Source organism: Galeopterus variegatus, unplaced genomic scaffold (genome assembly GCF_000696425.1).
Source record: "Galeopterus variegatus unplaced genomic scaffold, G_variegatus-3.0.2 Scaffold267, whole genome shotgun sequence".
NCBI lineage: Eukaryota > Metazoa > Chordata > Mammalia > Dermoptera > Cynocephalidae > Galeopterus > Galeopterus variegatus.
Genome location: NW_007726378.1, coordinates 787206 through 800817, shown reverse-complemented (window position 1 = coordinate 800817; position 13612 = coordinate 787206). Strand labels below are relative to the sequence as shown.

The 13612-nt window shown below is 47.9% G+C and overlaps 1 protein-coding gene across 1 annotated transcript in view; it reads right to left on the bottom strand.

Moving 5' to 3' along the window:
* Nucleotides 1-8035: 8035 nt before the first annotated feature.
* Nucleotides 8036-13612, bottom strand: part of MAD1L1 (MAD1 mitotic arrest deficient-like 1 (yeast)) — an 18611-nt gene continuing 13034 nt past the window's right edge. The window contains exons 6-9 of the mRNA XM_008566749.1: nt 12795-12876; nt 11101-11231; nt 10826-10940; nt 8036-8101 (exon numbers count right to left, since the gene is read on the bottom strand). Coding sequence (XP_008564971.1) covers nt 8036-8101; nt 10826-10940; nt 11101-11231; nt 12795-12876 — 394 coding nt within the window. The remainder of the gene's footprint in view (nt 8102-10825; nt 10941-11100; nt 11232-12794; nt 12877-13612) is intronic.

Sequence of the window (13612 nt, the reverse complement as noted above, 5' to 3'; positions counted from 1 at the left end):
ATTCAGTAGAGATCTCTGTGATGGTGCAGAAATAATGTCAAAAATCAAGTGAGAAAAGTAGTTGCAGAACAAAGTTACATAAAGAGGGGAGTTAATACATAAAGAGCTTGAGTGTATATACATTTTTATAAAGATACACAGAAATGTATCAGGCATTGCCTAGAAAGATGAACTGTGGCTGAGAGCAGTCCACCCCCACCCCTGGTGCAGCCATCAGTCCTATCCTCTGTAAACAGCACCCCGGGCATAACCAGAACACCATGTGACAATAGCCAGGAAGCCATGACACAGGACAACCAGCATAGGGTGAAGCTACCTGGGCAAGATGAGGGATGAAGACCACATTGCACTTTTCATTTTATATGCTTGAGTTTACCATGTGCTCTTTTGTTTTGAATTAAACACATGAAATTCCCTGACCTTCCCAGCCCACACCTGGTCTCACATGCCATTCCCCACAGCACTAGTGCCCCAAGTCCCAAAGAGCCAAGCAAACTGACAGAGTGCCTGGACTGGGGCATCAAAGGTCTGACCAGGAGGTGCAGGTTGCCCACGGCTTCCCATAAGCTCAGGGGATAGGTTCCTTCCCAAAATGAAGGCTGGCTTTAAACAGCAACCCCTATCTGCTCCCCAATTCCATTCAAGTCACCTCTAAACAGCTAATCACAAGAGCTGACTATTCATTGTTTACAGACCAGCTGTAAACAGAGGTATAATTTACATACAATAAAACACACCCATTTTAAAGGTGCAGCCTTATTAATTCTGACATGCATACACCTGTGCAACAACCACTCCACTGAGCCACAAAATATTCCCAGCACCCCATAAAATTCCCTCATGCCCCCAATCATACCCCAACCCTAGACTTAAGGAATCTGTAACCTGTTTTCTATCATTACAGGCCAGTTTTGCCTTTTTAAAAATTTCAAATAAATGGAATCATATAGCAAGAACCATTAAGTTTGGCTTCTTTCACTCCGCAAGAAATTCATTCATGTTTTTGCACACAGTAGTTGTCTATTCTTATTTCTGAGTAGTATTCCACTGCATGATATGCCACGGTCCATTTACTCCTTTACCTACCAAAGGACATCTGGGTTGCTTCTACTTTGGGGACTGTATGAATAAAACTCCTACGAACATTCTTGTACAAGCCTTCACGAGGTCATATTGTCAAGCATACAAAAAGCTGCCAAACTATTTCCAAAGTAGCTGTACCATTTTCTACTCCCAACAGTGATGTATGAGACATCTGGATGCTCCTCATCTCTGCCAACAGCTGGAATGGTCAGTCTTTTTAATTTTAGCCATTCCATTGGGTATGTAGTGGCATTTCACTGTGATCTTAACTGGTCACAGGGCTGGCCAGTTTGCTGAGTCAGTTAGATAGTGCTGCTGGTAACACCAAGGCAAGGTTTCAACACCTGTACCAACAAGCTGCCAAAAAAAAATAATAATTAATTTGTATTCCCCTAATGACTAATATTGTTGAGCATCTTTTCATGTTCTTATTTACCATTCCTATATCTTCTTTCATCAAGTATCTGTTCAAAATCTTTTGTCGGGCCGGCCCGGTGGCGCACTGCTACAGTGCGCCGATTGGGAGCGCGGTGGCGCTCCCGCCGAGGGTTCGGATCCCACATACAGACCGGCCGCTCACTGGCTGAGCAAGGTGCGGGCGCAACACCGAGGGTTGCAATCCCGTTGCCGGTCCCGGTCCGGTACGGGCGTGACACTGAGGATTGCGATCCGTTGCCGGTCACAAAAAAAGACAAAAAAAAAAATCTTTTGTCTATTTTTTTTAATTTGGTCATCTTATTGATTTGTAAGAATTCTTCATATATTCTGGATACACACCTTCAGTCAGATATATGTACTGCAAATATCTTCTCCTAGTCTATGGTTTGCCTTTTCAATTTTTTTTTATCGTTTTGAGAGCAAAAGTTGTTGATTTTGATAAAGTCTAATTTACCAGTTTTTTTCATTTACTGTTCATACTCTGTGTGTCCTAAGAACTCTTGGCCAAACCCAAGCTTCCAGAAATTTCAGCTTTTTTTTCTTTTTTTCTTTTTCTTTTTTTTTTTTTAAAGATGACCAGTAAGGGGATCTTATCCCTTGACTTGGTGTTGTCAGCACCACGCTCAGCCAGTGAGCGAACTGGTCATCCCTATACGGGATCCGAACCCGTGGCCTTGGGGTTATCAGCACCACACTTTTCAGAGTGAGCCACGGGCCGGCCTGAAGTTTCAGCTTTTACACATAAGTCTACATCAAATTCTGAGTTAAGTTTTGCATACAGTATGAGGTGAGTGTTAAGGTTCATATATTCTGCATACACATATCCTGGTATTTTAGCCACCATTTGTTGAAAAGACTCTCTCTCCCCCTTTAAGTTACCTTCACATTTTTGACAAAAACCAGTTGACACTATATTCTTGAATTATTCCTGCACCTCCTATCCTGTTCCATTGATTTACATGTCCATACTTACGCCAATACCACACTGTATTAATTACTGCAGTTTATAGCGTGTCTTGAAATCGGCCAGTGTAGGCCCTCTGACTTATTCTTTTTCAAAATTGTTATGGCTATTCTAGGTCCTTTATATTTCAGCAGAAATTTATAAATCAGTTTGTTGATTTCTACCAAAAAACCAGGCTGGGACTTTAATTGGGACTGTGTTGAATAAATGGATCAATTTGAGCAAACTGCTATCTTAACAATATTGAATCTTCCAATACATAAACATGCTGTCTCTATGATATTGTGAAATATATATTTGGTCTTTCCTGAGAGGTCATGGAAGCTCCATGCCCCTTACCACACATCTTGCCCTGTGTATCTCTTCATCTGGTGTTCATCTGTATTCTTTGTAATAGCCTTCATAATAAATGGTGAACATAAAAAAGTGTTTCCTGAGGGCCGGCCCGTGGCTCACTCAGTAGAGTGCAGTGCTGATAACACCAAGGCCACGGGTTCAGATCCCATATAGGGATGGCTGGTTTGCTCACTGGCTGAGCGTGGTGCTGACAACACCAAGCCAAGAGTTGAGATCCCCTTACCGGTCATCTTTTTAAGAAAAAAAAAAAAAAGTGTTTCCTGGAGTTCTATGAGCTGCTCTAGCAAATTAACGAGGGGGGAAGAGTGTGGCAGCCCTGTTTCACAGCCTGTCAGTCAGGAGGAGAGGTAACAACCTACTAATGACTGTTGTCTGAAGTGGGGGCCAGTCTTGTGGGACTAAGCCCTCAACCTGTGCGATCTGATGCTGCTCCAGGTAGACAGGGTCTGAACTGAACTGAAACATAAGACACCCAACTGGTGTCTGCCAAAGAACTTCTTTTTTGGATGGGAACCCCTCACATCTGTGTTAGAAGAGTTGTGCTGACTAAGTCACCATGTGAGAATAGAGGGAGAAAAAAGAGTTCCTTTGTGCCTCTTACAATCACTCTCCATTTTTTTATATTATTCGATCATCATTAATTTCTCTCACTGCATCTTACAGTGTTCAGTGTACAGATCTTCCAATATGAGTATTCTTAAGTTTATCCCTAAGTATTTGATGTTTTTGATCCTACTGTAAATGGTATGTACTTCTGATGGTTTGCTAGCGCACAGAAATATAACCTTTTTTGTGTATTGTCCTCAGATCTGGTGACCCATTAAAAACTTGCTTATTAGTCCTACTAGCTTTTATTGATTCCTTGGGAATGTCTACATAAATAATTACGTCATCTCCAAACACAGTTTTATTTCTTCCCTTCCAGTCTGCCTACCTTTTCTTTTTGTTTACCTGTCTGCACTGGTGAGGACCTCCAGTACAGTGTGATGAATGGTGGGAACAGATGACCTCACCTGGTTCCCCACGTTAGGGGAGGCAGATGGTCTCACTGCCAGTATTACATTAGCTGTAGTTTTTTTTTATCTGGCTAAGGAATTTCCCTTCTACTCCTAGCTCACTGAGAGTCTTCAATCATAAATGCATGTTACATTTTGACAAATGCTGTAAAATGCAGAAGCTTGTCTACTGAGACAGTCATATATTTTCCCTCTCTTTATTCTATTAAAATGGTTGATTTTTAAAAGAAGCATCCTTGTATTCCTGGGATGAAATCCACTCTCACTCCACCTCTCCTACTGGCCTCCCTCAGCTATTCCTCCTCCTGCAGTGCCCCAGGCAGCCTTGCCTAGTTTAACACAGATACCTCAGAGTGTGTCCCCTGGAGTCCACTTTCCATACCTCTAAGTCATTCCCCCAGACAGACCACACTCCTGTGAGACAAAGGCCATCACATCACTACCCGCCATGGACTCATTCTCCCACACTGCTGCTAAATCCCTCAGTCCAGCTCTCAAAGCCCCTGAGGATAAGGATGTCCACACCATCCTCCCCAGCACCAGGGTCATGCCCCACAGGCAGGGCCCTTAGCCTTCCCCACGCCCATGCTCGTGCAGCATTATGCACACATGCTGCATTCCCTTGCTCCCCAGGACTCTTAAAGTCATGAAAGCCTAACCTGCCTCAGGCCCATACAACCCTGTGCACCAGACACATCACAGGTAGACAAGCCTGTCTGACACATAAGGAACCTCAACCCCAAGGATCTTCCCCACATTTACGCTGACTGACTTACCCCAGGCAACTCACCCATCCACTTCTCCTAATATCTCTGGGCTTCTCAGACATAAGAAATCCCAAATTCAGAAGAAAGTGACCACTCTCATACTGTGTGGGCCTTGCCCAGTCTCTTCAGGTGTTAAGCCAGAGCTGTTCCTAACCCCGGGGGCAAGGTCACAGAGCCTTCTGAGAATCTGAGAGAAGCCAGAGCCCCTGTCCTCAGACAAGAGCCCGCACAGAGAATATCTGGTCTAAGCCCCAGAAACTCAGAGGCCCCAGGGGTTTGAGGATCTTCAAAGAGCCTGGTCAAGGACAGGGCAGTCATGGGACAGTCAAAAGAGGCTGTGAGCCCACCCAAAGGCAGGCAGTAACTGTGACCACAGACCCCTCATGCCCGTCAACCAAAACCCTGGTGTTAGTAAGGAAGTCCCATGGTGGGAGGGCAGTGGACCAGGAAAAGCGGCAGGCAGCAGCCAAAGACAGACTCTGAAGAGAGCAGCCTGCATGAAGCACCATCGGCAAGGAGGTGTGTGCCACCTAGTGGTGGCAGCTCAGAACTGACAGAGCCTGAAGTCACCACATGCCCCCAAACTACGGCGATACCTCAGCATAAAGGCCAGACTCATACCCAGCAGGCACAGGCCAAAACACACTCCCAGCCACTGGACCGTCTGCTTCCAGGATGTCTGACATCAGCAAGAGCTGGCTGACAGCCCCAGGTCCGCTGATGGCTTTAGGGGAGTGGGTCCCTGAACCTGGATGCAAAGTCAACTATGTCCATGTGAAGTCAATTATGTCTATGTGTATTTCCCCTGCAGAGACCCCAAACTATGGCAGTGAGCCCCCACCTTTTCACTGCTTTCTATGTCTCTTCTGTCCATTTCCCAACACCATATTCAGTTTTACTAAGCATAGATGGGCTTTGCCAAGTCACGCTCCCTGCTCAAAAATTTCTGATAACTGCCCAAAACCTAACCACACACAAAAAAGGAAGCAAGCCAAAATCTTCATCATACTATTATAGGATTCAAGGTCATCCCAATACTCAAGTCCAGCCCTTAGGGATGCTGACCCAATGGGCCTGGGGTTCAGCTCAGGGATGTGCATGTCCACCAAATTCTCCAGGTAATTCTGATGATGGGCCATGTTTGATACCACAAGTCTGTGTTCCCACAGACTATTATATCACAAATGTAACCATTTAGGTTGAGCACACAAGTCACCCGAGGTGAAGACCTGACCCAAAATGGTACTCAAACACCTACCCTAGTGGTGTATAGGAAATGTGAGGGGCAGCGTCGAGGTTTCTGAGATGAAAACAGCTCCCTGAAGAGACCAGGCACGACAGATGATACAGCATGCGAAGGAAAACCCGCCCTATACAGAAGCATTTCCTATGGAGGAAATCTCAGGAGACTAAGGGGTCCAACCCAGACAGTGAGGATGGCTCCATCTGCCCTTCTAGAAATCAGCCTTCTGGCTGCTCAGAAAGGACAAAAACACCGGCACTCTAATTCATAAGGCACTTCACAAGTACATGATTTTGCTTAGTCTTCACAAGCACAGATGAGAAAAGCTTTGGACTCCCCTCTTCAATGATGAGAAAACTGGCCCAGAGCAGTACAGCAACTTGTAGGGGGTCTCACTAGTTGGTGTAAAAGGGGTACTAGAATCTAGCCTTTGCTATAGCATCCACTTTCCTCGACAAAGACACACAGAGCTCCACAAATGCTTGCTCCTCCCCTCCTGCTCTGCCCAACCCTAAGCAGGTGGTGGGCACAGGCAGCCCACATCTCTGCCAGCCCCCAGACCAACCCCTTCCTCTCCCTCCTCCAGGGCCTGACAACTAGGGAAGGCCGAGTGAATACCACACACATGAGCACATGGCATCCCAAGGACCAGCCTCCCTCGTGCCAGCCACACTCAGGGCAAGGCCCTCAGATGTACAAATGGGATCAAGAGGCTCAAGCAGCAGCTGTACCTTCCAATATGGTCATGGAACCCTTGTGCTATCTGGCCAGAGGCAGCAGTTAGCTTGTGCCACCTCTGCATGCCTAACTGATGCCAAATGCTTTGTGGCAGACACGGGGCACTTGAACACTCCAACAGGGCTGGTCTGATTAAGCCTGAGTGGGCTGATGTCTCTCATAAGAAAGAAGTCATGGAGGTTTTTCATCTGACCAGAGTGTCCCTGGGAGTAGGAGGGACACCTCTGGGTAGTTAACAAGCCCTGAGAACAGGGAGAAGCACAAAGCATTCAGGCCCTGCTGGGGGCAGCCCTACTTGAGTCTGGGTTCTGCAGGTGGAGTTCAAGAGGAAATAGCCTCGTCTGTTCTCTGTGACTTAGCAAGGGAAGAAGAAAATGAAGTGGCATTTTCAAGTGACAGAGAACTGAAGCCAATAATGCCAATCGGAAGGTAGTGGATTCTAAAACCAGCAGTCGGACAGTGTAATTACAGGACAGCTCTTTAAGAAAGAGTCTCAATTCTGGCCTAGTTTCCAAGAGCAACAGGAAAGACAACCAAGAAGCTAGTCTTAAAATCCCACAAGCAAATAAACAAAAGGCTCTTGAAACACCACAGGCCCTGTGCCCCCAGGCTCCAATGACTCCTCCAAAAGGATCAATCCTACACCTCCCTGAGACCTGGAGCACACAGGGTAACCAGGAAGGGAGGGGCAGCCAGACCAAACCTGCCAGGGGGCAGTCAGTCTGCAGGGGGTGTTAGTGAAGGGGGGATCGTCTGAAGGTGAAGCAGCAACTGAACTGATGGAGAAAGATGAGCAGTGGCACCCTAAAAGAACGGGGCAGTAGCACAGATGGGACTGGTGACGGGAACAATCCTGCCCTTCCTGTGTGTCAGAACACAATGCCCAGCAGCCAGGGGTGGCCACTGAGCAGCCCCGACCTGCTGCCCCCTCTGTATCCCCCACCCACTTGATGGCCATGAGAGTGGCACAGACTAGCTGAAGAGATTGCTATAGAGGCCTGGTTGGGACAATAATCCCCCACTGCAGTGATTTTTTTAACCCTGAAAACTCAGTTTATTTCAACTGGTTACAATCACCTAAAAAGGAACGATTTCCCCCAAAAGCAATTACTTCCTCAGTATATACAAAATAAGAGCCCTTTAACAAAACCCAACAATGCAAGGCAATCAGATACCTGCCACCACTTTGCTGTGAATATTCTGATTTTCAATGAAGATGTTATTAAGACTTCAGCAGGAAGAATCACTAGTTCCATTTCCCTCCCACTGGGAAATTACCTCATTAAACCTGAGCAGTGTGGGACAAAGCTTCCCCACCAACAGCCAACAGAGAAGCCTCCACCTGAGTAAGCAGGCAGGGACCATTCTGCCAAAGGCAAAGCTACTGCTCAGAGAATGTGGGGACAATGGGAGGCAGCAGCCCCTCCACCTACCTGATGTTCAAGCCCGTGCTCTGGTCCAGTCTCTCCCAGCTTTGCAGCTTCACCAGCAACCTCTGGAAAAACAATTAACGCAATGTCCCCCCATCACCTGCCAAATGATTATCACATAAAACTGACAATATTGATAATGACACTCAGTCTCCTGACCTTTTAGAAGCATCTGCCCTTATCTCTGAGCTAGGATGCACAAATGTTCCAAGTCTGCTTTGAAGCAGTCAGGTTATTTCCCAACTGCTAGAGTTACACCACATACTTCACGCCTCATTCCTTCCTGGTCCCATAAATTCAAGTATGAATCCCAGCAAGCTAAGAGGAACATGTGGGTGTAGGGTGAGAAAACAAACAGCCTCAGGATGGTCTTGCAGTAGTCTGTGCCCCAGGAAGTAGACCCTGCACCTGAACCACAAAGAACCTTCAGGATGCCAAGCCCTAGGGAAGATGGACTCAGTCCTAGAGACAAATTTTCCCCCAACCACATGATGGACTAGGACCAGAGGGCCCCATGAGAGGAGGGCAGCCTGCCCTAAAGGACAGGGAAGGTGGAAACTGCTCACAGGCTTGCTGGCCCTTCTACTTCTCATGCCTGCTCCTTGCTGCCCTGTGTCCCAAAAAGTTGTCTCCCAGCACTTTTAGAATTGAAGCAATGTGAGGGCAGGGACTACATTTCTTTGTTCTCCCCTCTTCACCTCCACTGGGGCCAAGCACAGCGCTGTTACCAACACTTTCACTAGTCAGCCATATACTTCCAGAGCCCCTCTTATGTGCCAGGCGTGTGCTTGGTCAATAATTTCACTACAGCCAATGCTTGGTGAACATTCACTCTGTGTCAGTCACTACTGTAAGCACTTCACATAAACTGACTCCTCATAACCCTGTGAGGCAGATGAAGAGATGGACAGGGAGATTAAGGAATTGGCCCACAGCAGGACTGCAAACCAGGCAGTGTGATTCTAGAGCCCCAAATCTTAAACAATTAAAAAAAAAAAGTCCAAAGAAAAAGTACTTAGCTTGGGAATTGTCTTTTCAGGCTAAGTTCCTACAAAAACCAGCATCTGAGAGGAGCCCCTGCCCATGACACCCAGCTGGCAGTGAGCTGCTTCCAGGGCTGGTCACAGAGGGGCTCTGAGGCCCGGATGAGACCTCAGCTGTACCGAACCTCTGAAAAGGACAGAGCATGCCATCCAAAGGGGTGAAATGCAGGAAGTGAAGCGCTGCACTGAGAAGGTGAATTAGCCTTTACATTCCACCAGACTGTGAGACAACAGGGGAATGGTGACAGGCATGTGGCAGGCATGCCAGAGAAGTGAGGCAACAGCAACCATAGAGAAGCGACATGCAGGACACAAAGGCCTGGGGCAGGAAACAGGAGGCCCAAATTCTTGTCCAAACTTGCTGTGCACTGGGCAAGAGAGGGAGCTTCTCTGAACTAGTTTCCTCCTCTGCCTACACGATTACTCTAGGATGCTTTTCAGCACCACCAAGTGCCACCTGTGTCCCAATAGCAAACACAGGGGGAAGAAACCTCACCCAGGTCTCCATTCACTCCTGTCCCTTACTGTATGCTGCTTCCTCTCTAACTCACCATCTGTACCAGCTCCCCTACTGGTACTGAACCAAACTACCACACACTCAGTGGCTTAAAAGGCCACAAATGTAATATCTTATAGTACTTTAGTCCAGAAATCCAAAATGGGTCTCACTGGACTACAGTTAAGGTGTCAGCAGGGCTGTGTTCCATCTGGAGGCTCTGGGGAGAATCCATTACCTTGCTCCTCTCAGCTTCTAGAGGTCACCTGCATTCCTTGGCTTGTGGGTCCCCTCTCCATCTTCAAAGCCAGCTACTGCTGGTAGAGTCCTCACATCATATCACTGTGACCTCCCCCCTACCTCTCTGCAACTACACAGCTCACCTGGATAAACCAGGATCCTCTCCCCATCATAGAGCAGCTGATTAGTAACTTCAATTGCCTTTGCCACCGTAAGGTCACATATTCACAGGTTCTTGGGATTAGGATGTGGACCTCTTTGAGGAGCCATTATTCTGCCTACCACACCCTCACAGCATTTTCCAGCTGTTATGTATGACTGTAACATCCAGGATCCTCCAGACAGGCCAGAGGATAACCCTACAGGCAACAGCTCACCATCTTAGGCCCTGCCACGGCTTGAATGTCCCCTCCAAAACTCATGTTAAAACACTGATTACCCCAATGTGGCAGTATTGAGAGGTGGGGCCTTCAAGAGGTAACTGGATCATTAGGGCTATGTCCTCATGAATGGATGAATCCATTCATGGATTAATGAGCTATCATGGGATGGAACTGATGCCTTTATAAGAAGAGGAAGGGTAGGGCCGGCCCGTGGCTCACTCGGGAGAGTGCGGTGCTGATAACACCAAGGCCACGGGTTCGGATCCTATATAGGGATAGCTGGTTGGCTCACTTGCTGAGCGTGGTGCTGACAACACCAAGGCAAGGGCTGAGATCCCCTTACCGGTCATCTTTTAAAAAATAAATAAATAAATAAATAAATAAGAAGAGGAAGGGAGACCTGAGCTAGCACATGAGCACATACCTGCTCTCTCACTATCTGATAACCTGTACCTCCTCAGGTCTCTACAGAGTCCCCACCAAGAAGAAGGCCCTCACCAGATAGTCCCTCAACCTGGGACTTCCCAGCCTCCAAAATTGTAGGAAATAAACCATTTTTCTTACAAATTACACAGTTTCAGATATTCTGTTATAAGCAACAGAAAATGGACTAAGACAGGTCCTCACCTCCTTCTCCAGTTCCAAACCAACCAGAGTTTCCTGCATCTTCTCCTGGCGCCCCAGCCTCCTCTGAAGCCCTTCCAGTTCCTCTCTGAGCAGCCCGTTGGTCTCTCTCATCTCCCTGGCAGGGCCAGAAATAGTCACTCTAATAGCCACACATTCTGGGGATGAATCCAGCCACCCAGCTATACCTGCCCTCATAGGCTATGCAGCAGGTTCCACACCCATGAACCCCAACTCTAGCTCAAGGAGACTCAACCCCCCCCTTACCCCCTCCTCACCGCAGGTGAGCATTCTCTTCCCGCAGCTGCTTCAGCTCCCGCTCCATTTTGGGGAGCTGCACCAGCTCAGACTTCATGTTCTTCACAATTGCAGCATCCTGCTCTTGCAGGGACAGCTTCTGCTCCAAATCCTGATGGAGGACAGGGACAGAGAGGAAAACAAGGGAAGGGTTATCAAGACCTGAAGTGACAAGAAGGTAATTAAATGCATATTACTAAGTGGAAGAAGGGAGCCTGAAAAATCTATATACTGTATGATTCCAACTATAGGACATCCTGGAAAAGGCACAATTATGGAGACAGTAAAAAGATCAGTGGTTGTCAGAGATTCAGGGGGGAAGGAGGAAGGGATGAAAAGGCAGAGCACAGAGGATTTTTAGGGCAGTGGAACCATTCTGTAGCATACTTTAACGGTGGATATATGTCCTTATACATTTGTCCAAACCCAAAGAACGTCCAACATTAAGAGTGAACACTAATGTAAACTACGGACTTTGGGTGATTATGATGTGTCAGTATAGGTTCACTGATTGTAACAAATGTACCATGCTGGTGGGGGATGTTGATAGTAGGGGAGGCTGTGCCTGTGTGGGGGCAGGGGTATTCACTTTGCTGTCCTGCCCTTGGAGAGTTCTCTGGGGACAGAAACCTATCGCCGTCTGGCCCAAAGACATTCAGCAGTAACACAACCCACTCTTCCTGTGTAATCTGTTCTGCTGCTTTAGCAGCATACATGTAACAACTGAGTCTTTCCAGTAGTGAGGACAGACTTCCTCTTAGAGTATCTAGTCCTTCTGGGACTAGATGAGAAATAGCCAGCACCCACTAGTGACAAGTCACCAAACAGACTAAGAGTAAGAAACCAGGACCAAGTAAGTCAGTCAAACAAGAACGGAGCTCATCTCTGTGCCACATGCCAAGTCAAGCAGTGGGGACAGAATGATGCAAGCCACGCAGGCAATCAAATACTGAGAGGTGGGCCAAGGGCTGAAGAGGGAAAAAGGGGGGCCAAAGAAAACATGATCAGGAAGGTGCAGAGGAGTGGTTGGGTGGGGGTGCCAGGTAGCTCTGCAGCAAGAAGAGCAGGAGCAAAGCCCAGAGGCAAGAGCACAAGAGAGGTCTGAGAGCCCACCCAGGGGAGCACAGCAGGGGCAGTGAGGAGCCAGACTGTACAGGCCTGGCAAGGATTTAGCAGTCACTCTGAAGGCAGTGGGAAGCCATCAAAAGGAACTCAAGTCACCATCTCTGACAGTGTCCTCTGCAGTGACATGGCACAGCCTGACCTTTAGTCAGACGAACCTGGCTTTGAGACCCACCTCAGTCACGCATGGGCTATGTGGCTTTAGCGGAGTTTTCAACTCTAAATCTATTTGATATCATCTTCAAAGCACCTGTCAATAACTGAAGTTATCACATTTACTTCTTTCTTCACATGTTTGTAGTTAGGCTTCCTGCACTAGAATGTGAGCCCCCCAGGAGCAGAAAAGTCTGTCCCATTCCCTGTGGCATTCCCGGCACCCAACACAGTGTCTGGCACCCGGAGGAGACAATCTGCCAATGTCACAGGCAGCTCACTGTCCGTAAATGCCACCAAGCACACCCCAGCTCAGAAAGACCTGCGTGTGGCAGGAGGGCCAAAACCACCACTGCAACGTCTGTAAGACACACCCAGGGACTGAAGCAGAGTGACTCACCTTGATCTTCTGCTCATGGTCTGCTCTCATGTCTTGGCTGGCCTGAAGTTCCTGAATTTTTTTATTTGCTTCCTGCCATTTTCTATTAAAAGAAGAATATATCATGTGCAAAAACAGGAATGTGGTGAGGCCAACAGTTCTCCTCAGCCCAAGACCTCCCCAGCACAGACCCACAGACACACACACTCCCATACAGGGTACCCCCAAGATCCTGGACTCCAGCCCCAGCTGGCTGGCTCTGAGGCCTCAGTCTCATCTGGACAGGTCCTCTCCAACTGTAGCACTCTACAATCCTCCCCACTCCCCACAGCTGCTCAAACCTGCAGCATCCCCCAGCCCTGGTGCAGCTTCAGCAAGGTGCCCACACAGGACTGACCTCTCCTCTCCACCAAGGAGCTAGACTCTCCTAAGACAACATCTGCTAAGGGAAAGATCAAACTGTTCAGGAAAACATCCAAAGTCTCCTGCCCGCACCTCCAGTCAAGCATACTCACTTTTCCATGCCTCCCTTAGCATGTTCTCTTTGCCTGGACTGTCCCTTCCCAGCCACAGCCCACTGTCCCCACGGCAGGTCCCACATGTCCTTTAAAATCTAGTGACACTTCTCCGAAGCCCTCTCCAAGAAGGCTTGACTCTCCCTGGAGAGGGAAGAAGCTGCTTCCCCTGTTTTTGCTCCAGGACATTTAAGATGTGCTCTATTCTAACACTTGCATCCTGGCTTCAGAGGCCTCAGTGTCCCTCCTGACAGTCTGGATGAGGACAGTGACCAGCCACCGGGCTCACCAGGCTGAGGCGATTCCCTCCCCCCCCCCCCCCCC